This window comes from Xenopus tropicalis, chromosome 6 (genome assembly GCF_000004195.4).
Source record: "Xenopus tropicalis strain Nigerian chromosome 6, UCB_Xtro_10.0, whole genome shotgun sequence".
Taxonomy (NCBI): Eukaryota; Metazoa; Chordata; class Amphibia; order Anura; family Pipidae; genus Xenopus; species Xenopus tropicalis.
Window position 1 is genome coordinate 38,943,425 of NC_030682.2, and position 27,838 is coordinate 38,971,262.

General features: G+C 37.0%; 1 protein-coding gene across 1 annotated transcript in view; it reads left to right on the plus strand.

Moving 5' to 3' along the window:
• itgb8 (integrin subunit beta 8) overlaps positions 1–27,838 on the plus strand; it is a 57,185-nt gene that overhangs the window by 12,893 nt on the left and 16,454 nt on the right. The window contains exons 2-9 of the mRNA XM_002933298.5: positions 10,099–10,184; positions 15,379–15,553; positions 20,924–21,170; positions 23,875–24,040; positions 25,142–25,300; positions 25,760–25,855; positions 25,937–26,026; positions 27,634–27,768. Coding sequence (XP_002933344.3) covers positions 10,099–10,184; positions 15,379–15,553; positions 20,924–21,170; positions 23,875–24,040; positions 25,142–25,300; positions 25,760–25,855; positions 25,937–26,026; positions 27,634–27,768 — 1,154 coding nt within the window. The remainder of the gene's footprint in view (positions 1–10,098; positions 10,185–15,378; positions 15,554–20,923; positions 21,171–23,874; positions 24,041–25,141; positions 25,301–25,759; positions 25,856–25,936; positions 26,027–27,633; positions 27,769–27,838) is intronic.

The following is a 27,838-nucleotide window of genomic DNA, read 5'->3' on the forward strand; positions in this document are numbered from 1 at the left end:
ATATGCTTGCAAGTCTTCCTATAGATCCTATTGGCTTTCTTTTGACATTCATCCTACTGTGCCACTCAGTCCCGTAATGGAAAAACCAGAGCAGCAACTACAAGAAGGTGAGATATCTTCATCTTAGCCCATTCAACTGTTGTTAAACTTCAGCTGCAAACATATGATAGCTTGATAGAGAAAGCTTAAAGCTGGCCATACACGTGGCGATCTCACGATGTTTCGTACGACCGTCGGTCGCACGAAACATCGTCAGATCCGCCACACACCATTCAGGGCTGAATCGGCAGGTAAGGAGGTAGAAACAATAGGATTTCTACCTCCTTCTGCCGATTCAGCTCTGAAGGGAGAATTTTGGTCAGGCGCCTTCTATGGCGCCCGATCAAAATTTTCTAACTTGGCCGATCGGCGAGCCGACCGATTTCAGCAGCTTCCTGCGATATCGGTCGGCTCGCTGACATGCCATACACGCACCGATTATCGTACGAAACGAGGTTTCGTACGATAATATCGGTGCGTGTATGGCCACCTTTAGGCTGGAGAGCCCTGCTCTAGTGGGGTATCTAGGGAAACAGTCTATGTCTACAGCCTGATTAATTACATCATAGAAGAGAGGCTTCTATAGTGAATTAAACAAATAGATCAGAGAAAGCATCATGGTTTCAATAATGGCTGTGCCAACAGGAGAATTTCAGTTGATGATTATACACTATTGCATATACCTCTTATTCATAACTAACAGGGACTGAGGAAAGATGCAGCCCTGCCTGCTAGTGGAAATGTCGTAATATATCATTTTTACACTAGCTATAACAATGAAGTTTTATTTTATATCTCATTAGAGGGTCAGATTTCATAAATTATGTGTTTTAAAACAGTGGTTAGCTAGTTGTGCCTCAACTTTTAGCTATGTTAAAAATAACCATGTAAAACGCATGAGAGTGCAGGAAGAAATGCTCCTCAGTGTAAGTATGAGCTTCAAGCCTCTAAGTCTCAACCATTTTTCTCTGGCAGGTAAGGTCTAGAAATAAACACGTTATACTTTTCTGTCTGTATGCAGAAGTTTTCTCAGATAAAATACAGCCTTTAATGATTTCTGTTTTTTAATAATTCTGATTACCTTTTTACATGGTACAGGTATTGGATCCCTTATCCGGAAACCCGTTATCCAGAAAGCTCCAAATTACGGAAAGCCCATCTCCCATAGACTCCATTTTAATCAAAAAATTCAGAATTTTTCCTTTTTCTCTGTAGTAATAAAACAGTACCATGTAATTGATTTTTTTTTATTGATTTTTTAGTAGACTTAAGGTATGGAGATCCAAATTATGGAAAGACCCCTTATCCGGAATACCCTTGGTCCCGAGCATTCTGGATAATGAGTCCTATACCTGTACTGCAACTAGAAGGTAGCTTTGTAATACAGGTATGGGATCCTTTATCTGGAAACCCGTTATCCAGAAAGTTCCGAATTACGGAAAGGCCATGTCCCATAGACATTATTATAAGCAAATAATTCTAATTTTTAAAAATGATTTCCTTTTCTCTGTAATAATAAAACAGAACCTTGTACTTGATCCCAACTAAGATATAATTAAGCAGACTTAAGTTATGGAGATCCAAATTACAGAAAGATCCCCTATCCGGAAAACCCCATGTCCCAAGCATTCTGGATAACAGGTCCCATACCTGTACTTACTTAATCCTTTAAGTTATTAAATGCCCATGTGTAGATTCTGTAGTATCGTGTTTCTGTTTATTCCATGTGGACCAGCTTGCAAGATATCAAACAGATCTTAAAAGTCTAAATGGTAACACAAATGTATGCCCATGGCATACCAGTGAATATTTGCTGACAGTATAACTAGGGCCATGACTTTTCAAGTCCTCAATACTGTAGTTTGGCCTTTCTGAATGGCAGAGACCTTGAATTGACTCCAAAGAAAACAATGTTTGGGGGGAAAGTAAATATTCTAATGAATCAAATATGAGTAAATAAGTCTTTCTACACCAAAGTACCAAACTGCAAAGCTTGTGGTTTTTATGACATTCTTGAGAATTGCCTAAGAATGTTGCAATTCGCCTCATTTATCTTTAACAATATCTTACCTATAAAGACAATTACCCTAAATATGAATGCCAGAGGTCTACTGAGCAGTTTTATGCCCAATATGCTTAGATTTACCAAAGTATGTGGCCTGTAGGGACCTAAAATGAAAATAGTGCATATACATTTTCTTGGCTGCCAACTCAATTTCTGCAAACAGAGCCCCCTACCTGTGTATAATGTGTCGTAAGACCCCCAAACAACACAAAAACCCTAGAAAACCATATATTTTAAGAAGTACACATTTGTATATAAAATGGGTACATTTGTCTTTGAGAGATAGATAGATAGACAGAGAGGCAGAGTCCTTGGATGGCATGGTGCCTTAGTGGGTAGCACTGCAGCTTTGCGCCCTGGGGTCCTAAATGCAGTTCTACCTATGGCTCTATTTGCAAAGCGTTTGTATGTTTTATCAGTATTTTAGCAGTATTATGAGGAGAGAGACCCAGAATCAGGACAAACTGAGATCTTAAACACCATTATGGGGACCTGGGGCACTTGTACTTGCCCTGTTTGAGGGGGAAACTCCATGCCCCCCCCCCCTTGCCCCTTATTGTGGATGCCTATGGAGGGCGAGTTTATGTTACACGTTTAAGGCTGTTTGTAGCAATAAAATAGTTTCTTTTACATATGTTATTACAAATATTAATCAGCCACCCACCATCTCCCAGAGATATCCCTTTCAGTGTACAGTCTGCGCGCAGAGGACTTTGCCTTTTTAACTCTGTAGCTGCTCTATGTAACCTTTCCAAATCTGTTAAAAACATGTACCATATTTATCTATTTATTTTAATAAATTGTAAAACTCCATGCATTGCATGCAAAACATTGCTCTTTTGAGCCTAACTGGGACTCATAAGGAACAATAATTACTTCCAGGTTCATAAACAGACTCAGCCCTATAAGAAATTAGTAGAAGAATTCCGCCTTAATATGTCTGCTAATATGCAGAGTGCCAGTATATCTGTAGTTTGTTTGGGTTTTAACTTTGGCTGCTACTGCAAGCCAGGTGACATATTACATAGGTCCTGTGGCTTTAATGTTGGTGTTAATGGGCCATATCCAATATGATTAGAAAAGCTTATCTCCTAGTTAGCTGGAACAGCTGAAACTTTCATCAGGTACAAGGAAGCCAATAAAGCATGCAAAAAAGCTATCAGACAAGCTAAAATAGAGATGGAAAGGGGTATTGCAGCAAGGAGTAAAATGAATCCAAAATTATTTTTAAGCATGTAAAAAGTTACAAAAAATGAAGCAAGAAGGGGTGGGACCCTTATTATCACGGGGGGGGGGTTAGTTGGTATGAGAACAGGGAAAAAGCAGAAATTCTGAACTCTTAATTTTCTTAATCTGTGTACAGAGCTGATGAACCAGCAAATGAAGGTTTCCTTTTTTAACAGACCCAATTCTAGTAATATAACTACTGATACATGGGTCATTCAGGAAGAAATTAAAAAGAGACTTGAAAATGTAAAAGTAAAGAAACGTGCAGGACAGGATGGTATTCACCCCAGCGTGTTAATCAAGCTTAGCTCTGTGATTACCAAACCTCTTCACTTAATTTTTCAGAATTCATTGAGGTCTAGCATGGTGCAGAGAGACTGGTGAATTGCTAATGCGGTGCCGTTATTTAGAAAGGGATCCCGTTCTGAGCCTGAAAACTATAGGCCTGTTAGTCTTATATAAGTGGTAGGAAAGCTTCTGGAAGGGGTAATAAGGGATAGGATGCTTGAATACATTAGAAATTGCAATACTGTAAGTTTGTGCCAGCATGGTTTTATGCGTAACAGATCTTACCAGACTTATGAAATTGCCTTTTATGATGTGGTGATCAGGAACCTCAACTCTGAGATAGCAGTGGATGTCATTTACTTAAACTTTGCTAAAGCATTTGATACAGTACTGCACAGAATGTTAATGATACAATTGAGGAATATTGACCTAGAACACAATATTTGTACTTGGATAGAAAACTGGCTGTAGGATAGATTACAAAGAGTGGTGGTAAATGGAACATTTTTTAAATGGGCCAGTGTTGTTACTAGAGTACCACAGGGGTCAGTCCTTGATCCTTTTTAACGTGTTTGTTAATGACCTGGAGGTGGGCATGGAAAGTACTGTTTCTGTTTTTGCTGATGGGGTATGCTTAATTGAAAAGGATCTGGGATTTTTTATAGAAAACAAGCTGTCTAATTCCAGGCAGTGACATTCTGTGACTACTAAAGCAAATAAAGTGTTGTCTTTTATAAAAAAGGGCATTGACTCAAGGGATGAAATAGTGCACCATAAGCACCATGAAGCAGCATTGGTTTTTTTTTTCTACATAAAGGGCAGTGAGGTTAGGGAATACCGTTCCGATAGATGTGGTGATGGCAGGTTCTGTTGATGCCTTGGATGATTTCATGAACAAGCATAATATCCAAGGCTATTGTGATACTAAAATCTACAGTCAGTATTGATGTTGGTATATATGGTTAATGTATGTGAGTGTATAGACAGGTCAGTATAGGTCTATGTTTATGCACTGGGGTTGCACTGGAGTTGAACTTGATGAATGATGGCCTTTTTCAACCCATTTTAACCATGTAACCAGTTCCAGATTTTTCAGTAGAGCCAATTGGTAAACTCTAACTTTAACCCACTGATAATTGTGCTTCTAAACATCCTATAGTAATGAATAGACCATGGGTGAGGTTTTATGTATTAAGCTTTAAACTCACATTTTGATAAATCTGCCCCTAAATGTCAGGTGGTAGAATTAACATGCTTGTTTTTATAGCACCATAAATATACATTAAACTCTGCAGAAAGAAAAAAGGAGAAAATGTAGGTTCAATAAATTATAGTTAAAATGTTTTTAACAGCACAACAATTCTTACCTGTTTTGTGTGCATTAATATGAAGGACATCATCATATCCCCAATGCTGCAGCCCTATGCTATCTATGAACCTTTAAACTCCTCCCACATACAGTACCTTCTGTGTTCTCCCATATACTGTAAATTGGGAATTCTGGCTCAAGCAAGAATCAGGCTTCTCAAAAGAGGTGACATTGGGTAATAGTCTAAAAGAAAAGTACATGCCAGCAACAATATGGCTTATATTTATTAGCCTATGGCTTTGAGCTGTACTTCCCCTATAGCCAGTCATTAAACATCATGTCCCCTTTGCAACCCACACTTACCTTTTTGTTATGGCTCTCTTTCACATCTTCTGAGTTATGGTAAAGAAGGGGGACAATGAAAAATCGGAGGAGGGGACTGCAAGGGGGAATATTTTTCAACTACTATTCTATGAACTCTTTAACATGTATTTATTTTATAAAGGGTAAGGGAAGCCTACACTCTTTAGTTTTCACTTATATTACATTAATTTTTGGTGTCACTGTAAACGGATCAGTGCAGAGAGTATGTGTTAAAATTGTAAGATGACTGTACTTTAATGAGCCACATATGGGGCAATTGACTGAAATAAATGCCAAAGGGTTAAATTTCAGTTTTCACCACATTAAAAAAAACATGTATTTCTATATTTCCACTGCATTAGTTCCCACTTCAAAAAGGGTGATTTCTGAGCTGTCAGCAGAAAAAAACTGGTGCTGTTGTAAATGTCACTCACTATAGGTTAGACCTGCAGTCACATCATGTCTGTGTTTGTACGATGTGGAATTTTTGTAGGTAATTTTTACATTTAATGCTGAACAAATCCTCGCCTTTACAGTCTCTATATGGCAGGCCCTGGGCTCACGTAATATACAAGTGCCCATTGTATACGTGAGGAACATGTTCTTCCTGAGTCACAGGACACAATCACTGTGTATAACTGCTGCTGAATAGCCTAGATCATGCTTCTTTAGTTAGCATACTTTCCTATCCTCCAAACTGCTTTATATTTATACTACTGCAGCTATATCTATTACTTGGGCTTATTGCATGCGGCTTAGGGTTTTCTGTTACATCCCCTGGAAAATGTAGAGATTAGACAATGTACATTCATTCACAGCTGTATACTGTAGGCATATTTAGGTGATCATCATGGGTTCTGGGCTACTTGCATTGAAGTAATATTTTTAACGAAAAAAAAATTCATATTCATATGTTCGCTGGTTGGGTTTATGTGTTCCCCAAACAAGTCTTAGTCCTAATTCCCTTGCACTGATTTCTGATTTACTCAGTACACTGCCATGCACTTGCACCTGGCAAGGCCCAATTTACATACCAGAGCAGAAAAAAACAGTTTTAAGTGGGCCTCCAATCCATACTGCTATTTATAATAAAAAGAGGCAGAAAAATTAGGGGAACACCCTTTCCTCAGGTGCACATTTCTCTCCCCCTCCACCCAAACATTCACTTAAAGTTCACCATCATGCACTAATTGTGTTTGGACTCTGCCCAGTTAAAAACAGAGGTTTCTACTGTTCCCTGGCATCATTTTTCCTATCCAAATACCTGACTAGTCATTTTCCAGTTTAGGTTTGTATTTCTATCCCTAATAATCAAGAACAGTAGGTTCAGGAGCTTTCTGTGAGTTTCCCCTCATTAAGGCGTCATGGCAGTTGGAAAGTTTCAGAATCATAAGTAACTCATTGTCTCTGTTACCAGATGCCCGAGCAGACTGCTATAGATACCTATTATGTGCCATTTAACTATATGTATTTATTCAGCCTATTTCTATGCAGTGTAGTTACAGCTGGGGCTCATCTATAATGCGCTGCATATAACAGAAGAGATAATGCAGTGAGCATAAATTATAACCAGGCACCATTAAAATATCCTTTATTTACCTGCCACAGGTCTGATAGTGCTAAATACGTTTCAAGGTTACTCCATGATCCATACCGTGCCATGTATTTTATGGCAATACACATGCCCAGCAGGTCAGGGGTTAAAGGTAACCTAATGTTGTTGTTTATTATTATTAATAAAAAAGAATGCAAAATATTTATGTCTTGCAGCTTGCTATGTTATGTAATATGTTTGTTAACTGGTTAGGGGTTTGATTGACAAACTGCAAGATGAATAATAGAAGACAGCAATAAAAAGTATTCAATATAAGAAATATGTTACACATTACAGTCAAGCTATCACAATAAATATAAGTAGGTTCTCTTGCAGCACTAGCTGGAAATGAATCGATTTGCTGAAATACTGTTTGACTATTCAGTTTAAGGGCTCATTTATATTGTTTGAAGCAAGTGCAGTTTACAAAATACAAAATTTGCATCAACGCTCATATTTTTTACCCATAATTCCAGCATAGGTGTGAGAACAGAAAAATATTGTCCATCAGTTCCAGTGTGGCAATTCTCATAGTGCTAAGGGGGACATTTACTAATATTTTACACTATTTTTTCAGTTAGAGTTTTTTAGATGCAAAAATTAGCGATGAGTGAATCTGTCCTGTTTCGCTTCGCCATAAAATGCGTGAAATGGCGAAATTTGCTGCGCGACAAAAAAAAAATTTGTGCGCTGAATTTTTCCGCTGCAAATTTTCTCAGAAGTTTTGCAAAACAATTCGCCAAAGGCGAAATGTGGAAATTCGCTGCAAATCCATGCCTGCCGAAAAAATTCGCTCATCACTAGCCAAAACGAGATTTTGTCGCAGGGAAAAAAAAAATTTTGTTGTGATTTATTATGCGACAAAACCGCAACAATTCTAAATAAGAAATAGGTTTTCATGTGACCAAACGAAAATGTCTCAGTTTTCACATTTTTTCTGCATCTTTTTTTTTTTTTTTGTTCATGCTGTTTTAATTCGAATCTTTTGATAAATGACTGACATTCGTGGAAACGGGTTTAGTCGTGGTTTCAAAAAAAGTTATAAAACCACAATAATCCAAATGTTAATAAATTCACCTGTTCAAGACAAGTAAATTCCATCAATTATATAAATAGCAAAGTATATCAATATGGTCTAATGATAAAAAAAACTATGTAGATTTGTTAAGTAAAGTTCATTTTTAAAAATTAATGTTTGTGATTCTTCTAGTGAAAGATAATAACCCATTCTAAATAACCTATGCAGCCTCTTTAAAGAAACCAAATTTACCTAATAATATGATTGTCTAGTTAAAGGATATGGTCAGTGTGACTGGTTCTTAAAAAACATTAAAGTGTGGTTAACACCTTGTGGAAATTACTTTCACAGATGGATTTATCTTGAGTACACTGGTGAGACATCTAAAGCAGGAAAAGCCCAAGAAGCACATGTATTGGATGTGTACTATAGCAATAATAGTTTGTTGCATTAGCTGGTACAGGAATGGGATCCATTATCTGAAAACATGTTATCCAGAAAGTTCAGAATTACAGAAAGACCAAATCCCATAGACTCTATATTAATCAAATGATTATAATTTTTAAAAATGAATCCTCTCTGTAATAATAAAACAGTACCTTGTACCTGATCCTAACTCAGATATAATAATTCCTTATTTGTGGAAAACAGTCCTATTTAATGTTTGATTTTTTAGTATTATATTATAGTAAGATCTCTTATCTGGAAAACCCCAGTTCTGCGTTCTGAATAACAGGTTCCATACCTGTACTGTAAAGTCCTGCATTTAGTAAAGATGATGGATGTTTACTTGGGCCCCAAATCACTGTTAAAGACATAAACTGGAAATTCTTATAGGTCAAGCGAAAAGAACTTGCCTCTTAATTTGACTGGGACCTGAAGCTGTCGCCCAGTCTTACATTATAGAATTTTTACAGGAATGATACACAATAAGACACCAAAGGAGCGAATCTTTCACCGATATGCCTTCTTTAAGGTGGGCAATATTGCGCTGATTTGATCATTTGGAGCTCGGGCCAATGACTGGATCGTAATTGCTGAAATGCAGGCAGTTGGATCAAAGAGCACAACAAATTGGGCCAATTGTCCCCAAACATCATTTGGGTTGGCTTGTTGGAGGGACCCATACATAGGCAGATAAGCTGCCAAATTGTTCTAAAGGGGCCATCTTATTCTGTATGGTTTCCTTTAGTCTCTACTGGAAGTCTTTTAGCATGCCTGGAATTTTATTACTTATTTTTGTATTCAGGTCTTCCCCTTTTCATCTTTCGGTCTTTCTTTTAAACCACTGCCTGATTGCTAGGGTAATTTGGACCTACTAACTAGGTGGCTGCTAAAATTCCAAATTCCAAAAACAAGACTATTTGCAGATTGCCTCAAAATATCACTGCCTACATCACACTAACATTTATTGTGAATTACCACTTTAAAAATGTTTGGGATGAGTACAGCTGTTGGCCAGCTATCAGTCTACTTTAGCTTTTGCCAGCTTAGAAGTATGAGAGTTAATTTCAATTTCATGCTGGCTATTTGTATCTTGTTTTAAAATAAACTAAAAAGAAATCATATTTCTGAGCTTGGCTCAAGTGGAAAATCAGTTCAGTGAAACAATATTTTATATTGTAAAGAAGGTGTGAATTCCTACATTCCAAAAATTATATGGTGACTGGTTTCCATTTGTTTTTCCACGTCAAGTGCATGTAAAAACCTCCTAAACCCTCCACCACTATTTCATTGTTATGCAGTGTTGCTAACAAACACACAGCAATCCAGTGTAGTATGCACGACGGCTAAAGGTAAAGTACATGGAAAATAATCCTAGTAAAAATAATCCTAGTAAAAATAGGGTGCCTTTTACCTCCTTATGAGTATCCAAACTGTCATTACAGAGAAATCAAAATTAATCCTGCTTTAGAAAATGAGACTATATAGAAATAGGGAAATAAACCTTATTTTTTATTTTCTGCCCTATTGACAGTGGTGGCATTTTTAATCTGCACCTTTTGGCAGGGAAAATGGTAGAGAATAACCCCATGTACTTTAAGCCTTAGGTCAGACAGGACAAATGTTTGCCTTTGTTGCTATATGGGCCTGTAAATGCTGTGTATGGCTCTTACACTATACAATATAAAGAAGTTAGCTTTGAGTCTGGGGAGAGTAAACAGCACAAATGATATTTATATTTTGTTTTTCAGTGGAAAACAGGTGTTCCTCCTCCAGTGCAACAACATGTGCGAAATGCCTGGCCCTAGGACCAGAATGCGGATGGTGTACTCAAGAGGTGCGCGTCTTGTTTGATTTTCTCATGTGCTGTTTGTTGTAAATCTTGCATGTTTGTCACCCTTTGTCTATTTGATTATGTTCTCCAGAATTCTCTGCCTAGATTTTCATCTTGTGGCCCTATAGTAATCACTGAACCATAACTCCAAGCAAGTGTTTTTTTGTACTAACAAATGGCTGAACCTACCTGATGTACTGGCATGTTTAAACTGTGAAATACTAGTGTTGTAGTGGGGTAACACATCGAATCACACAAATTTATAATACCAGCGCTGGCCCTAATTGGTGAATATTAAAGGAGACATATCCTATAAAAATGATGAATGTACCAGGGAATTATACTCCTCTAGATATAGAAGGATTGTGCTTAAAAAGTTGTGTTTCTGACTGATTTATTGAGAAATTCCACAAAACCCCCACTAGCCCCGCCCATCTGTGCCACTTCCTGCTGGCTGAATTCTCTGGATGAGCTGGGGAGCCGGCGGCCCTCCATACCCTGCACTGTAGGATAGGAACCAATCAGCAGCTAGGCTGACCTGATAGGGAACTGAAGCCTCTCTGTGCTTGTGTGAGTGCAGGGCTGTGATTGGCTCTCCCCCTCCTACTGTGCTTCTGGCAGGGACCGTTAGGACACGCCCACTCTCCATTTCACACTGGAGGGAGAAGTGAGAGGATCTATAGGGAGCTCCAATAAAGGGGCCATTTTTACAGAGAGAATTTATTTTTAGCACAAAGTGAAACCAGCACCGGATATTATTCATAATTGCCTACAAAATTAGCGTTGCTCCCCATTTATCCAATATGTCTCCTTTAAGCCCTATTTTCCTGTCCACTGCAAAAGAGCCCACTGAGGGGAAAATGGGGAAGGGTGAGCAGGCTAGGCAGCCTTCCTGGCCCAGGTGTGAAATAGGTGTTTTTTAATTGCAATAAAAGAAGGTTTTTCCACTTTTGTGTTAGTCAATCAAGGGAGTTCTTTGCTTAAGTGGAGTACACACAGGAAGGCTAGTTGGTCATATAGCATCTATGGCGTCCTTTCCTTAGGGCACATGGAGCTACTTAGTAGCACCTATTTGTCACAGCTACAAGTCGCCAAAAATCACCCTACCATAGACAATACTGAGAATTGCCTCGTAGAGACAGTTATCAGTAAGTTATCAGAATTGTCTATTTTTATAGCCGTGACAAGTAGCTCTACTAGAAGCTATGTGTGCCTTTACCCTTAATGTGAGCATGCTTTAAAATAAGGCAATTTATATATTGTTGCAATGGCCGTAATAATCCTCTTTTTTTCTTCAGGTAAGTACTGACTTAATACTAGCATCTAATACAAACAGCTTTCACATGACAGAATAACTAATGGTAAACCTAATATTTGTGTACATTCATAAATGACACATCCTCTAACTTAGGTTATTGTGTTTGGGTGGTCTTATCATCAAACCATTGTTGAAGCCAGTTTTAACAGATGGTTGTGCAGTCCCAGTCTGGAATCACACTTTCCAATGTTTAGGCTATTCCGAAGCTAACAATTTGAGATGAATATGTATGAACACTCTATTGTGATCAATATTTGGTGCAAGAATTGCACTTCCATAGTGGGCTTAGTGCATTTTTGCACATCCAGGCATGTTAACAACTTGCACATACTGTATTTTCACAGCCAATTAACTCCATCTTTAGGAGAGCCTTTTTCTTTGACAATCTTTTATTTTTAAAGTTTTATTAGACAATCTTATTTGCAGTTTTTAGAGTTGTATATATGAATATACATTACATATTACTTGGAAAGCGAATTGAAATTGGAAAGGGTACATGGTATGGGTGGATCAGAGGCAAGGCAGGGTGGATTTGAGCATGCTGTGGGCTATGTGTGAGTTTTTGTCCATGATTGAAATTTAACCTTTCACTTCTCTGTCCTGCATGGATCAAAGAATTCTACAGCAGGCTAGTGGCTAGTCTTTGCTGGATAATATGCTTGACATAGTGCTGGGTATGCTGGGAGAGTTGCAGTGTAGCAGTTATAAAAGGGTAACAGACTGTACATCCCTGAAACTCATTTGTTACAAAGAATATGTTTTCTCTCAGAAAACAGGGACTGAATATCTCCTGCTCAGCATTCTCTTACTAGGAGATTATTTTAGCAAGTGAATATGACACTGTAACGTTTTATCTCGAGTCCATTTCCATCTCATTTCCTGAGTCTTGTGGAAAAACTGATGTTCTTTTTGTGTCATATGAAACCCCAGGGGTGTTTTTTGTCTGCTATCTTCTCGTTTTAATATTCCTTTGTAATCTCTTGCCATTCACTAGCAGTGAGCTAATGTTTTGGAACACTTCTTTTTTTTCAGTTACTCAGTTTTAATTTTAGTTACCAGGTTATGTAATTAGCAGTGGTTATGTGGGCTAAATATAGTGCACTTGGTAATCACTTCCTGCCTGGCTTATTTTAGCTTCTGCCAGGGTATTTTTTCACTTTCGCATAACTTGAGTTGCTTTTAAGTCACAAAAAGGGATTTTGCACACTTGTCTGTAATCCAACATGCTGTTCAGATGCAGTGGAAAAATGTAAAAATATCAAGCTTTATTTTTATGTTTTTATAATAGGACATGCTTGGAACGAAAGCCTTAAAACACGCTTTTTTATAAACACATGCCTTTTTATCTTGGGCCAGCTCAACTCTTCTTTAAAAACAACCTACTGACCCTGGGTACTGTCCTTCATAGTGTGGCACCCATTTTTTCCCAGGCATCCCTTGGCACTGCCCAATAAATTAGCTGCAGTATAAGAGCTACTTCTTAATCTTACAGCCTAACAGACTGTGGCTGGGGTAAGTGAGGGGTTTGTTGATGCAGAGGCTTCTCAGTGGGTTGTTGATTGGTTTTAAGTAGCTCATAAGAAATAGAATTATAGAATTGGACTTCTGTAAATGTAAGATTTTGCCTGGTTTGGTGCAAAAAATCCAAGATATTTGTTTATTAAAACAATAGTTAGGAAGTATGTGCATTACAAGCTCTATTTGTCGAGCTCTTGTTGAAAAGGGAAGGGAAATAGTTATTCAAGTAGTAATGTAAATATCATTGAAGTAGTAACATTTTGTTAAACCCCATTATTTAAATGGTTTATGAGCTAACAGCATCTGTTAATAAAATATCTTTAACTTCTTCTCACACTTTGCATTGAAGCAGTGTTTAAGTAACATCGCTTGAAAGTATAATTTAATAAATATTCAGTGGAACAAGTCATGGGAATCGTCAAAGGTTGCAAAGTATTCACACTTTGATGCTTTGCAATTATAGCCCTAAGTAAATCTAGTATTTTCATTACTCAGCTACAGCACTACACACGTTTTATATAACTGTTGTAATTGTTACAGTATAGTTCTACTATGAAAGACAAAATTATTGGTGCTCCTCTTCCCCGGCCCATGCTGCCCTGCTATCTTATTCTATTCACCACCCTGGGTTGTTGCATGCACATAGTATCTGGGGGTGCTTACCTGGGGTGAGTGCCCAACAAATTGGCAGTTTTCAAAACCAGTTGCTGTCAGGCCTTTCTTGAGGAATCCATGTACCTTAAAATAGGAGGCTGTTTACATTAATTAAAAATTAGTAAGGCTTTTGTTGTACTGAATGTGCTAAATGAAGTAATATAAAGCAAAAGAGGCTTCTTAATGATTTTATTAATAGGAAACTGAGGCATTGTACACCAGATGTTTATGTTCCCTAGTGACATCCCATTGAGTAGATGGTTTCTGAGGTGTCTCCTATTGTTGAAAAGGGATTTATAGTAGAACACTGCTCAAACAGAGCATAAAGAAGCAAGTGGCTGATCCAGAAGTGCTCACATAGGCCCCCTATTGTGCCTCCACAGCTGTTTATTTGATCACATAACATTAGATGGTCAAATACTGAGCAGGTGTAGAATCTGGAAGTACTTTTGTGGGCTCCTGACTGCGCCACTCCCCATATTGGGGTAGTTTCTTGTTTCCTATGTATTTTCCTTCTGTGTATTGACTATTTCTTCATGAATTGAATAGCTTCACATTAACCAGAACTCTGGTTAGAGGAATGTTTAGAAATGTGTGTAAAAATAATCATTGTAATTATAAAGCTTTTTAAATAGACTTAAAGCATACAAATAGCACTTACAAATTAGTGGCATCTAGCACTTCTTTTTGCTCCAGAATGTACACATGACTTTATTTAAATACATTTTTAATTTGAATAAAATAAATTCATAGTTTAATAAATATGTCCCTTTTTTAAGTATTCTAATGAAAAGGAATCTACGTTAAAAAACCTGAAAACTTTTTAATATGATCTCTTGGTAGATATTCCCTTTGGGTACCCTCTCCACCAGTCATTGGTCCTAATGTTTTTTAATGAAAGGGCCCTGGCGAATGCCATGCTGCAATGACAGGTGGACATTCATTCAAAAAATGCTCAAGCATCTCTAAGTCTAAACCTGGATCGATATGAATGTAATAAAGACTATATTACATTTTAAGGTAGCACAGTCTCTAGTTAAAAATGTGTATTTTAATTTGTTCAAGTGGAAAGTGCTGGCTACATTGGTGTTCCATTTTGGTTCCCTTTGTATGTTATAGTTACATTATTGTTGCTTTCTAGATTGTTGCTGTAGAATCATGCAACCTGTACTGTATGTATGATTTGAAGAGCTTTATTCTACAAAGAAATGCGTTTAAAAAGAGGGTGTGGTCAAATATTGGCAAAAGAAATTATATAATCTTAGGCACTTCTGCAATAGGTTTAGTCCAAACAAGCCTCCAACAATATACTTTAATACAAGGACAGAAAGGCTGTGACCACTCTGTCATAATGTGAAGGCTGGTCATCTCGAGGCAGTAAAATAGATTTGGAAACAGAGCCTCTTGGTGTGATGAGTGACCTTTAGTGAGGTCTGCCCAAATGTTTACACTGTACGGGACACAATCCCTCCAAAAGAAGTTTCCTTTGAAATTTTTCAGAAATGATGGCAACTATGGATTGTTTGTGTAAATGAGGCAAGACATATGGTGATGAGAGGAAAGCATTATGGAGACTATAGTGCACTAAGTACATGGTCATTTGGGAATATTTAAGAACAGCAGTGGTACATTACATGCATTTCACTACAGATGCTATGTTCTTTATCAAAGCAAATACACATATTAATGTTTAAATATTTTAAACAGGATTTCATGATGGATTCCACAGAAAATGAAAGATGTGACACAGCTCTTAATTTAAAATCTAAAGGGTGCAGACAAGATTCAATAGAATATCCTACAGCCCATGCTCAGCCTCTGAGTAGCAGGGACACGAATAGCCAAGTCACTCCAGCAGAGGTTTCGGTGCACATTAGACCAGGTAAGTGCAGAATCGACATGTTTTTTTTGTACTTGTATGTCAAATGTCGGCTGTTATTTACAGACTTACTGACACTGCGCTAGCTGACGAAAAGCAAATACTTTCAACAACAAGTCAACAAAAGTTGTACAAAAGTGCTACTTTCTTTGGACAATAAAGTTATCATATTGTTACCAGATTTTATATGTATTTACATTTACCATTGTCCAAGTTTATCTACAGCTTAATTAGCACATGCTGTCTTTTGGAGGTACTGGGCTTAAATTTATAAACTATAAAAGTGATAATTTACATTTATTACAGTTATTTACCATAGTTACATTTTTCTTTCATACCTAATCATTTTGAATTAATACTGTAATATTTAAATTTTTGCCCATTTTGAACCACATTAAAAAAACCAACATTTGCCCCATCCATAATATTTTTATTTATTTCCTGGTATTTTTATAGTGCTGACGCATTTTAGCAGCACTTTGAGGTGACGGCCCATGGGGAGATTAGTTGCCTATGGCTAAGCTCGGCTACTGTGGGCAAATATAGTTATGTGATAGGGACGCTCCACTGGAGCAGGGACTGATATGAATCTTGTATAATCTCTGTAAGGGATATGGCCCACAGGAGATTAGTCACCTGTGGTTAAATCTTGGCTACCACAGGCGACTAATCTCCCTGGAATGTCTTTACACCGGCGATTCTCTTTATTAAGGCATTCTTTTCCTTTGTTTTCCAAAATCTTAGGAAGTTCCCTGCAGGAGAAAACTTTGTGCAACTTTAGTAGACAAAACGACGCATATGTCTAGCCACTCACTTTATTTCTGGTAGGAAGGCATTTTGGGGAGATTAGTCACCCATGGTTAAGTCTTGGCTACCGTTGGTGACAAATCATACCATGGGCCATCACCCTTACAGAAATTATACATCAGTCGCATCAGCCCTGCCCCAGTGGAGCTTACAATCTAAGGGACCTATCACATTCACACACAGTAAGGACAGTTTTATCAACAGCCAATTAACCTGCTTGTATGTTTTTGAAGTGTAGGATGAGTACCCAAAGGAAACCCTTGCAGACACTGGGAGAACATACTTATTAGGACTGTAATTTGTAAAGACAGGGAGATATCACATGTATAGGGCAAATATATTCATTGCTGGTATGTATGTGAACTTGCCTTTTGTATCAGTGGAGGAAAGGAAAACATAAATTAAGGTGGACTAGTGTATAAGATAATGTTCCTCTTGGAAACTCTTCTGCTTACCTTAGCATGGAAAACAATGTGTTTCAGCTCAAGTAACTTTCTTCATTCTGCTCTTCTACCTCTTTATGCATATATATATATATATAATTCTCCCGCCAATTAAAACTCTTTTCCATGTCCATATGTTCTGGACACAATCTTAACAACAAGCAAACCTTTTCTCATATAAACTTATTTTCCTCCACAACTCTGCTTTTACTAAGGGGCACATTTACTAACCCACGAACGGGCCGAATGCGTCCGATTGCGTTTTTTTCGTAATGATCGGTAATTTTTCGATTTTTTTCGGCGTCTTTACGATTTTTGCGTAAAAACGCGAGTTTTTCGTAGCCATTACAAAAGTTGCACAAAGTCGCGATTTTTTCGTAGCGTTAAAACTCGCGCCTTTTAAGTTTTAATGCTACGAAAAAGGCGCGACTTTGCATGCAAGTGTTAACGCTACGAAAAAATCGCGACTTTGCGCAACTTTCGTAATGGCTACGAAAAACTTGCGTTTTTACGCAAAAATTGTAAAGATGCCGAAAAAAAATCGCGTTTTTACGCAAAAATCGTAAAGACGCCAAAAAAGTTCAGTGGTAAAACCACAAGTAGACCTGTGTTTGATTTCTGTGCCTGTTTCTCTTGGCCTTGGCTTAATGAATGACTTGTTGGATATGAAACCAGTTGTCTTATAGGTCTTATATTATCCTGAATTAAAGATCAACTTGTGGGTAAATCGTTTTCTGTCTACGACTTCACCTATACATATACATATACAGATTCTCTTTTGGCTGATGAACTGTTAAGTCATTCCACCAGTCTTTTACAGTTAGTTCAGAAATCAATATAATTTTGCATTAGGCTGTGGACTTTACAGGGTTTGAATTCCAAAACCCGAAAGCCTGTAAAAAAGCAGAGATGCTTCAGATTCATAATGTTTGAATCCAAGATTTCGATAATACCGAACTGAATGCAAACTCGAAATTTCATATAAAAATGTGAGGAAAAAATTGTCTGTGTACAAAGATGCAAAAAATAGAAGCATTATTGGCAACCCCACTTCTCCCTTCTAAACGCCAGCCTTACTCTGCTAGATGTATGTAAGTGCTCCAGTCTAACTGCGGCACTTATTTTTCAGGTTCAGTTTTCACTTCCTTTTTGTGCTGCATTATATCTCTACGCATAAAAGAAACTTTAAAGTATGTTATTTTAAATGAAAAGATCTCTTTCCACTTACCAGTCAGTTTAGTGTGTAGATAATTTAAGAGAACATGTTAAAATGAAGTGTACAGTATTATCAGTAGCTGTTACCTGCGGCCCCCGCTCAGAGTAGAAGTTGTTTCCACAGTTAAACTGGAATAGAACTTTATTTTTAAGATGACTCATGGCGAATTCAGCACTATTTTGTTCACAGCAAGAAAAAAAAAAATCCCAGAGAGTCTGCAATTATACATAAATTAATTTTTAACTATACTTCTGTTCTGTGATGAATGTAATGTTTTTATTTCTTACTAGGCTTAAGGCTCATTAAACAACTATTACACAGTTATAGAAATGCAAATGTTTCTTTTCTATAAATTGATGGCCTATTATAAGTAATCTAGCTAATGATACTTCTCTCAGGACTTTTGCACTGAATACAGTCCTGTTTTCTTAAATATAAACTGATGGTCTTACTTCCTACTTTTCTCAATTTTACTTTTGGCTTCTAGGTGTTTTCAATATTCTTTTTTAATAATCATTGTGTAAGTTTATACTCTCTTGATTTCCTCTGATTTTACAACAGGAGGTAATTTTTCTTAATAATACACAGGTTTAATGCAGTCATGTAACACAAATTACATCACTAAGTTCCAATTATAACCAATTACATCACTAAACACTATCTAAGAGGGTATAATTTATAAGATATTTATGGTTTTTGTTGTTTTAATGTCGCAGAAGCAACAGGTACTTCAGTTTTTTTTTTTCTGCTATACTGGGCACATAGACTGAGTTTAGTAGAAACCCCATCCCATTTTCCAGTAATTCTCCTGCCATGCCGCTCATTGGCTAGACTCAAAAGGCAACCTTTCCAGCTCTGTATTAGAGTAAAACCTATCCAGGCTGTGGGTTATTTAGCATGACCAATCTCTTGAAAATTTCCACGTTCATTCTTTTATGTCTCAATGGCATTGTCCAATTAGCCGTTTATAGTTGAATGTACAAATTGCCCTAGGAATATAAGCTCATAAATACAACCACTGCAAAGTCCTACAATAACAAGTCTATGAAATAATGGAATTTGTTCCTCGGGATTATTGCTTCATTTTTAAAGTGAAGTAAACCTTGTGTTCTTTAGGTGATGAAAAGTCTAGACTTTTTGGTGCTAAAGTATCAGGTGTTTGGCTGAGCTATACTGGAACACAAGCAGTGAAATGAATGTGTCATTTTCCTCTTTGCAGTGTCCTGATATTCCTAAAATGATCTATTTCTGGAAATTACAAGGCTACATAATAATTTAATGCTTAGCTATTTGAATGCAATTGTTAGTAGCAACTCACCTTGGGGATTATTTATCCATCATTGCACCGAAATACATGGCAAGGCTGAATGTGACTTATCATGTGTAACAAAGGTGTCTAGTGTTGAAGCACTCCATTAAACAGCAGAAGAAAATCAGTGATCAAGACCTGTTAAGAACCCCCTTTTTTAGAATAATAAATATTTAGCAGGGAAATTGCCCACCTCCCTTGCTTATTGCAATTGCCATCCTGCATCCAAATATATAGCACATATAGCAGGATTTCATAGCATAGAATTGGACTTATTTGGACATAAACTTACAGTGAAATTAAGTTCCTGAATATATCTTATTTATACCATAAAAGTCATTAAGGAGTTCCATGATCGTATAAGGCATGAGGCCGACAGCTTTAATACAGCTGTGGAACTTCTAATATACAGGTGTATATTATTTTATATAGTTTAGTTTAGTTTCAGTCATGTGACACAAATTATGTCACTAAACAATGATTACAACTGATGACATCATGAAGTACCATTTATAAAGTTAATAACGTACCCCCTATTGTAAAATATAGGGATATTATAAGTCACCAAGGAGTTCCATGACCATATAAAACCACAAGACCAAAGGAACTCCAAGGGGACTTCTACTATCCTCATATTTTGCAACAGGGGGAACTTTATTTATTATAATATACAAGTTTTAGTGAGTGATGTTACATCACTATGCTCCGATTATAAATGATGACATCACTAAGCAGTGTTTACAAGGATATAATTTACAGTTTGGTTACATAGGGAAATGACCACACTGTATATTATAAAGATATATTTACAGGATAATCATAGCTGTTGCATATATATAGGGAATAAAATATTCCCTGTTGTAAAATATAACAATATTATAAGTAAAATCATGTCCTTTACAACAGGGGGCACATTATTTGTTGTAATACACAAATCTTAGTAAGGCGTGGCCCAAATTAAACCAGTTAGCAACAATTAAAACCCATGATAAAGATATTATTTACAGGATATTCATGGCTCTTGTGTGTTAGATATAGTAACAGTGTAATGGCTATTCTAGCATGAAGCTATTGCCCGGTTTAAAACAAATACACAAAGTACATATTTTTCTTTTTTGCGTTGGAAGTGCTGCAGTCTTTTTATATGGTCCAGCCCACGCCCAGACTGGCAATCTGGATTCTGGCGAATGCCAGAGGGGCTGCTGTAAGATCCCATAGACAGTCACTAATTAGTGGGCTTGGGGAGGGGGAGCTGCTTGGGGCTCTGTGTAGTCCAGCCTGCCAGTAATGAGTACATTTGAGGATATTAAATTGTATATTTTAGCAATAGTTGGAGAGCCATGCTTAGGCATATAATGTAGTTTCAAAAGAAAACACTGATGGAGTTCACATTTGAGGTCCTGGCAATTTGGCATTTGGTGGTGCTGAAATATTTAGGGTCCAGTCACTCGTCGTTCTGTCCTTGGTTACACATTGCCAGTCTGTGTAATACTTTTTACATGTTGATAATTGTAATGTGCTAATGATGTTAACTGACAGCAATTTTACAGACATTGCATACTGACATGTTATTTGATTTTTTTTTTAACCTAAATTAGGAGCAAAGGTTAACTTCATGCTAAAAGTGCACCATCTAAGGAAGTATCCATTGGATATTTATTATCTGGTTGATATATCCGCTTCAATGCACAAAAGTATCGCACGGCTAAATTCCGTAGGATTTGATCTTTCCCAGAAAATGGCAAACTTTTCGGATGACATAAAATACGGCTTTGGTTCATTTGTGGATAAGCCAGTCTCACCTTATATAAGTGTCCATCCACAGAAGATTAAAAATCAGTGCAGGTATGTATAAATATCTTTTCTAACTGTGCTGTTGTGTTTGCAAAATAGTTGTGTTGAGCCACTTTTAAAGGACAAGTATATCTTATCAATAATTGCAGCTACTTCCTTCTAACGAAAATGTAAGCATCAGTGTATCTCAGCTGGTATTTCAGTGGCCTGTTGGGTAAATCTGTTTCATATTTATGGTAGTTCTTTAATTATTAGTTTGGAATTCTGTCTGCTAGGGGTAAATTACCTTAGCAACCATCAATCAGTTTTTAAATCAAAATGGCTGATTATTAGTGAAGAGCCCATAAAGAAAAATATGCAATAAGAAATTAGATTGATGATAAATCTGAAGTCTGATTTTTTGGATCAGTGACCCAGACAGCATTTTCATTTGCTGCAAATAAGCAAGACTAGAAGAAAATTCATTCAAAAAACAAACCTAATAAACAATAAAGACCTCTTACAAGTATACTTAATGCAGAATTGCCGTATCCATCTATAATGTTATTGTAATTGTGAACTTCCCCTTTACCAAATGGAGACTTACAGAGAAGGGATGTTTTATGTTCTTTTTTACCATCTGTTTGAGGAAATATAAATAACAGATTATCACTCATAAACTGGATTTATTTTCCTGTCAGGATTAATAATTATGTCATTTTACTTTAGTGGAAAAAAACACAATTATCCCAAGCCACATGTGTATAATGGTAGTCTGACATTTAAGAGGTTAGTTAAACAAATAACTTCATGCAGGGCTATTACTTAATTCCCCCTTATCTGTCAGGCCTGGCAATAGGGACTAAAAATATCACAAGTTTTCTTTTCTCACAGAACAATAAAAATGTAAATATTAATGCTGGAGATAAGCAAACCTGCAGTAACATTTTGGGATTAGGCTGGAATGGGGTTATTATCAAGAACTCTAAAAAAAGAACATTGGTAATTTCTCTGAAAATAACTGCTGCTTTCGACATTTATGTGCTAAATGGGAAAAACCCTAATATAACAGGCCTCGCGCTCTTGTAATGTTTGCTTAGTGCTGCTATATCAGTGCTGAATAACAGCAGCCCATTGGCAGGAATGGTAGATTGAGGCTCATTTATAAACACTGGGCAAATCTGCACCTGAGCAGTAACTTACAGCAACCAATCAGTGATTAGCATTTTTCAGCCAGCTGCAGGTAGAAGAATGAAAAGAAACATTTGATTGGTTGCTAAGTTACTACCCAGATGCAAATTTGTTTTAAATAAATGACCCCCAGCACCATCACATTTTTCTAAAACAAATAGCAACTTTTACCTGGCAGCCATTTTCCTCTGACACATAAACATGTTTCTCCAGTAGATTGCTCAGTTAGAGCAGAGTTTCTATGGAAACCAGCAATGCCAGCTCTTCATTGGCTGATACACTGGAGGGCCTGATTAGTGACCTGAGTTGAGAAGAACTGAGCATGCTCAGTAGCCAACAGCCAAAGTAAATTCTATCCCGAGTGGGATAGAAGAGGATAAGGAATCATAAGTTATTAAGGGAATGCTGCAGCCTTTCTATTAACCTTTAAACACACAGAGTAGCAGGTATTTAAACATTAAGCCTGTCCATTAATTCAATTTTTTTGTGGGGGATTTACATGTCCTTTAAAAAGGGTAAACATTTAGTTGTCCATTAGGCTTTACAAACATGTCTAGATTGCGTCTGCCAGTATGGTGGATTTTGATAGTAAAAACCTTTAATTTGCATCGACTCCTAAGCTTAGCTTCTTAATATCTGCCCAAGGCACACTGAGCATGTGAGTGTCAGTGACACTTCTAACAAAACCCAAGATGGGGAACTTCTGCACACAGATTTCTAGGCCTATTTCATTGCTGTAATAGAGATGCCGAAGCTTTAGGCTGGTGCTCTAAAAATATCTTTTCATGGTGTACTTCTAGGCTTTACTAAACTAGGGGTAGCTTGTGTAAATATCAGATCCTTTCTGAAAGCCCATGCACACACCAATATCATTGTTTGTAGCCTGTCTGGTGCAGTCTTGTGCAGCAGTTCCAAAGGGTTCATCGTTAAAATGAGGAATTTATATGGTTCCAGCCAATTGGAGGTGCTTTTTACAGGTATGGGACCTATTATCCAGAATGCTCAGGACCTGGGGTTTTCCTGATAAGGGATTTTTCCATAATTTGGATCTCCATAACTTCAATCTGCTAATCATGATTTAAATATTGAATAAGCCCAATAGGCTTGTTTTGCCTCCAATAAATATTAATTATATCTTAGTTGGAATTAAATAAAAGGTACTGTTTTATTATTACAGAGAAAAAGGAAATCATTTATAAAAATAAGAATTATTTGCTTATAATGGAGTCTATGGGCGATGGCCTTTCCGTAATTCAGAATTTTTTGGATAACGTGTTTCCGGATAAGGGATCCCATACCTGTAAAACGTTCACCCACAGGCCTAAGCCATCTGAGCTTAAGCCTCAATAACTTTCCGTAATTTACATTTTACTTGTAAACCCTGCTTTCCTTTATATAAAGCAAGTTCCAAACTGCACACCGGCAGGCATAGGACTAGTCTGTATATCTAATATATTGAAAGAAAGCACTACCGTAAGCAAGATATGTTCTTTGTTTGCGCATGCAAATAGCGTTACTGCCTAAAACTATATAAAGTATGGTCATACTGAACTTTTAAACATTTTATGCTTTTTTGCCCCTGCAGTGTTGTAGATCTGGTTTGCATGCCACCCCATGGATACATAAATGTGCTGCCCTTAACGTACAATACAACTAAATTCAAAAATGTTGTTGGTAAGCAGAGAATTGCTGGGAATATTGATAATCCTGAAGGTGCATTTGAGGCCATGCTGCAGGCAGCTGTTTGCAATGTAAGTTTATGGCAACTAAACAATTGTGCCTTTCTGTTGTTGAACTGATTGGTTAGGAGGTGTCTGCCCACCATTACCTGCTACCAGGTGTCACTGTGTGCTTAAATTGAAGAATGGTTATCATAGAAAGAGGGTTTGTTAATTGTTAATATAGATCACTTCACTCTACATGTACCCCACTTGTATTCATCCTTTTGTTTAGAGAAGGTTATATAATGTCTCTCCTTCTTTCCAAAAGGTTATTCCCAAGATTAAGTGAGAGGATACATTATCCCCTCTTTCCTCGTAGACTAAAATTATTGTTAGTATCCTTTGTCTGTTAGATTCATCATGGGGGGGACATGCAATCAAGGGCTCTGGCACACGGGGAGATTAATCTCCCTGTGTGCCAGAGCCCTAAAGATGCAAAGTTTGATACTGGTCTAGGAACCCCTAGCAACCAAGCATTAAGTTGCATTTAATTTTCAGCTGTTTGGAAATAAACGTGGGTTACAAGACTTGCTCATTTTTTGCACCTTTTACATTGTTTTGATCTGTGATTAGCGAATGGTCATTTAGCTTTATTATTTTTTTGATAGTAAGACAGTTTGTCATTGTTTTCCCACCCCCCCCTTCCTTTTGTGGGTCAGTAGAAGATAGAGGGTGTCAGACTCCAATAGGTTAATCAGACCCCAAAATAATTTACTAGTTTTGGTTAAGCAGTGAATTGTGAGTAAAGGGACCGCAAATAGATTATTTTGAGGTTTCTCGTCATAAAAAATGTCAGGAGGTGGATACACCTAGAATGTGTTGGAACAAATTTTTATCCTTTTGGATGAGAGTTGACGTCCAGCTCTTCATTTATTATCCTTCTCACATCTCATCATTAGATATCACTGAAAAAAAACTAAACTTTTTAAAAGGAAAACTATAATTTGTTATAGTCCTATATAAAGTTATTCTCCCAGACTTGGACATAAGAATACCCCCAACATATAAATTGATTGTATGAAGGTTTTATATGGTTTTATATCATTTTATAATTAAACTGCTTATTTTTATCGGGGTTCTGATGTAATAGAATTAGTTCATATTTCTAATTGACTTGTTTTTCTGTTCCAGACAGATATTGGCTGGCGCAAAGAAGCAAGGCATTTGCTCATTTTGATGACAGACCAAACCTCTCACTTAGCACTTGATAGCAAATTGGCAGGGATAGTCACTCCTAATGATGGCAGTTGCCACCTTAAAGACAATGTTTACATCAGGTCATCGGATATGGTAAGGAATAAGATCACTGATTTTAGTAGTTAGATGGCAAACATACCATGCCACTGGGTGGGGTAAAGCAATTTTGGTATCATTTTAGCAGACCAGACATGCACACATATTTAGTATAGTTTATCTGCAGCGTCTAGCTGATGTATGATGCTCTGTCTATATATTGGGCCTCCCAGGGCCCATTAGAGAACCTGATATCCAGGGCCCACTTTCAAAACAATTACACTGAGACTGCCAGATGGTGTAGAGGTTATATATATATAGGTTTATGGTGGAAACAAGAAAGGGGTTATGTTATATTAATTAATTCATTTGGATAATAACAATGGAAGATAACAGGTTATTCTAAATATATTATAAATGTATTTCTAAATATATTTTCCCATTAGCCTTGCTAACCTTAACACTTACAAGGACTGGTGAGTTAATGTATTTACCAGTGTTTCTCTCTTGCTGCAGGAGTATCCATCCTTGGGTCTTCTTGGAGAAAAATTAACAGAAAACCATATAAGTGGAGTTTTTGCTGTGCAAGGACCTCAGTTTAATTGGTATAAGGTAACCTTTACATCATTTATAATGTATCATGGGCTAGTGGATATTACTGTATTTTCACTCTACTCCACTTTTATTTTACAGGATCTGTTACCATTAATTCCTGGGACTACTGCAAGACAGTTGGACCCATTTGCATCAAACATGAAAAACTTGGTGTTTGATGCCTATAAGGTTAGTGCCACCAACCTATTTTGACTTCACATCTAATAATATGTCTTGTTTACTATCCTGAAACACAAGGACACATTTTATTACTATTTTAATGCCCTTCAGACCAGCTTCACTAGTATAAGCAGAATCTCATGTTGATAGTAATAGTTATAACAATTAGGACATGTAAATACACCTGGCCACAAACCTGGTCTGCCTCTTCTACACCTATACCTTAGGTATAAGGAATACCCTTTTGTGTTGTGGATCCCAGGCAGTTGATACCTATATGGTATGGCTGGTCCATGTTATATTCAGGACTTTGCTGTCCACAGCATGAATTTGGCACTTGCACTACTGATTCCCATTTTCATTGTACTGCGTTGACATCTGGCATTTGTCCAGGTTCTCTAAACATTTTTGCTTTCAGTGTGCTACCTCTGAGAATGAGCCAGTATCACATGGCAAACTAGGAGAAGAGGTACTAGCTTGCTTATGCAAGTGTACTATAGTTTATTTACCCATGGAATCTGACCTTTTTGTGTAATAGCTTCCTCTAAACATTTTTAAAACAAAAGTTTTACATCTCTGAGATTATTTAGTTTCAGCCTTGTGATACAGGGGATTACCGCTTGATGAATCCCAGAATCTGTGTTATATGACAGCTAAACTTTAAATAAACATCAAACGAGTAACCTAGAATAATACTAAGCTGTTATTTTTATCTTATTTGGTAGTTTCACTGGGAAGGTAGTGGTAATGAGAGTTAACCTTTAAAATTTAATTTTAAAATTATGATATAAGTGTTTTAAGAAAATCTGCCATTCATTTTGTTATTTACTATTATTTTTTAATTTATACATTTTGGCTGGTGAATTAGGTTCCTTCGCAGCAATGCTACCATGTGTTGTTGAAGAGGTGCCTGACTTTTGGGCCAGTTTTCAGTATGTTTCCTAGTGTGGATTTATGGGCCCCAGCTTTTGTAGATCTTTAGCTTATGCATTTGTCAATAGCTTTCACATTGATAAAAATATTTTCAGTTTGAGGCTTGCATAAGTTTGCATTGTTCCCAAATAGTCCTGGACTCAGCCCTCGTCTACTGTCATAAGTCACTTACAAACCCCCAGGGAGCGTGGCAGTCACTCATTTTTTACAGGAGTGGCCATCAAAGTAATTGCAAGTTTCCTCATAGCCTACACAGAAAGATATCACCATCTTATGGCGATGTTTGAATTCCCTTTTAACCCCTTAAGTACCCTACCACGAGTATTCCTTGTATTAAAACGTCATGCCTAGTGATGCATAGGCCAATTCAGTAAAATCATTTAAATATTAAGGATGTATTTAGCATGGCTTTTGGCACACAAGCAGCACCACAAAATGATAATCTCTGCTAATAAAATATTTGTAACATGCTGTATCAATGTCCTTTGCTTTCTGGAAAAGGAATAAAAGAGAATGGAGTGTACTAGAATGCTGTCATTTGTTTCCATCTAACTGGTGAACAGTACAGAGGGTCCTTTATATGAGAAACAGGGAAATGAGTTCACTCACACAAACAGGGTCACTTCTGGTGGCAAGAAAAAAATTTTGGGAAATGCAAAATGAAATTTGCTGTGATCTTTCAGATGCTTCTTTCAGAAGTGAAAATTGAAGTGGATAATCCTATTAAAGGGATTCATGTTCATGTTACTGCTATATGTCCCGATGGGACGAGACGCTCGGGGAAAGAAGGATGTCAGAATGTTAAAGCCAATGAAAAGGTAGCGTATAGAATGATAAAGTAGTATGGTCTATTTTGGGATCTAGAAGTATGCAAGTTTGTTTTTTCTC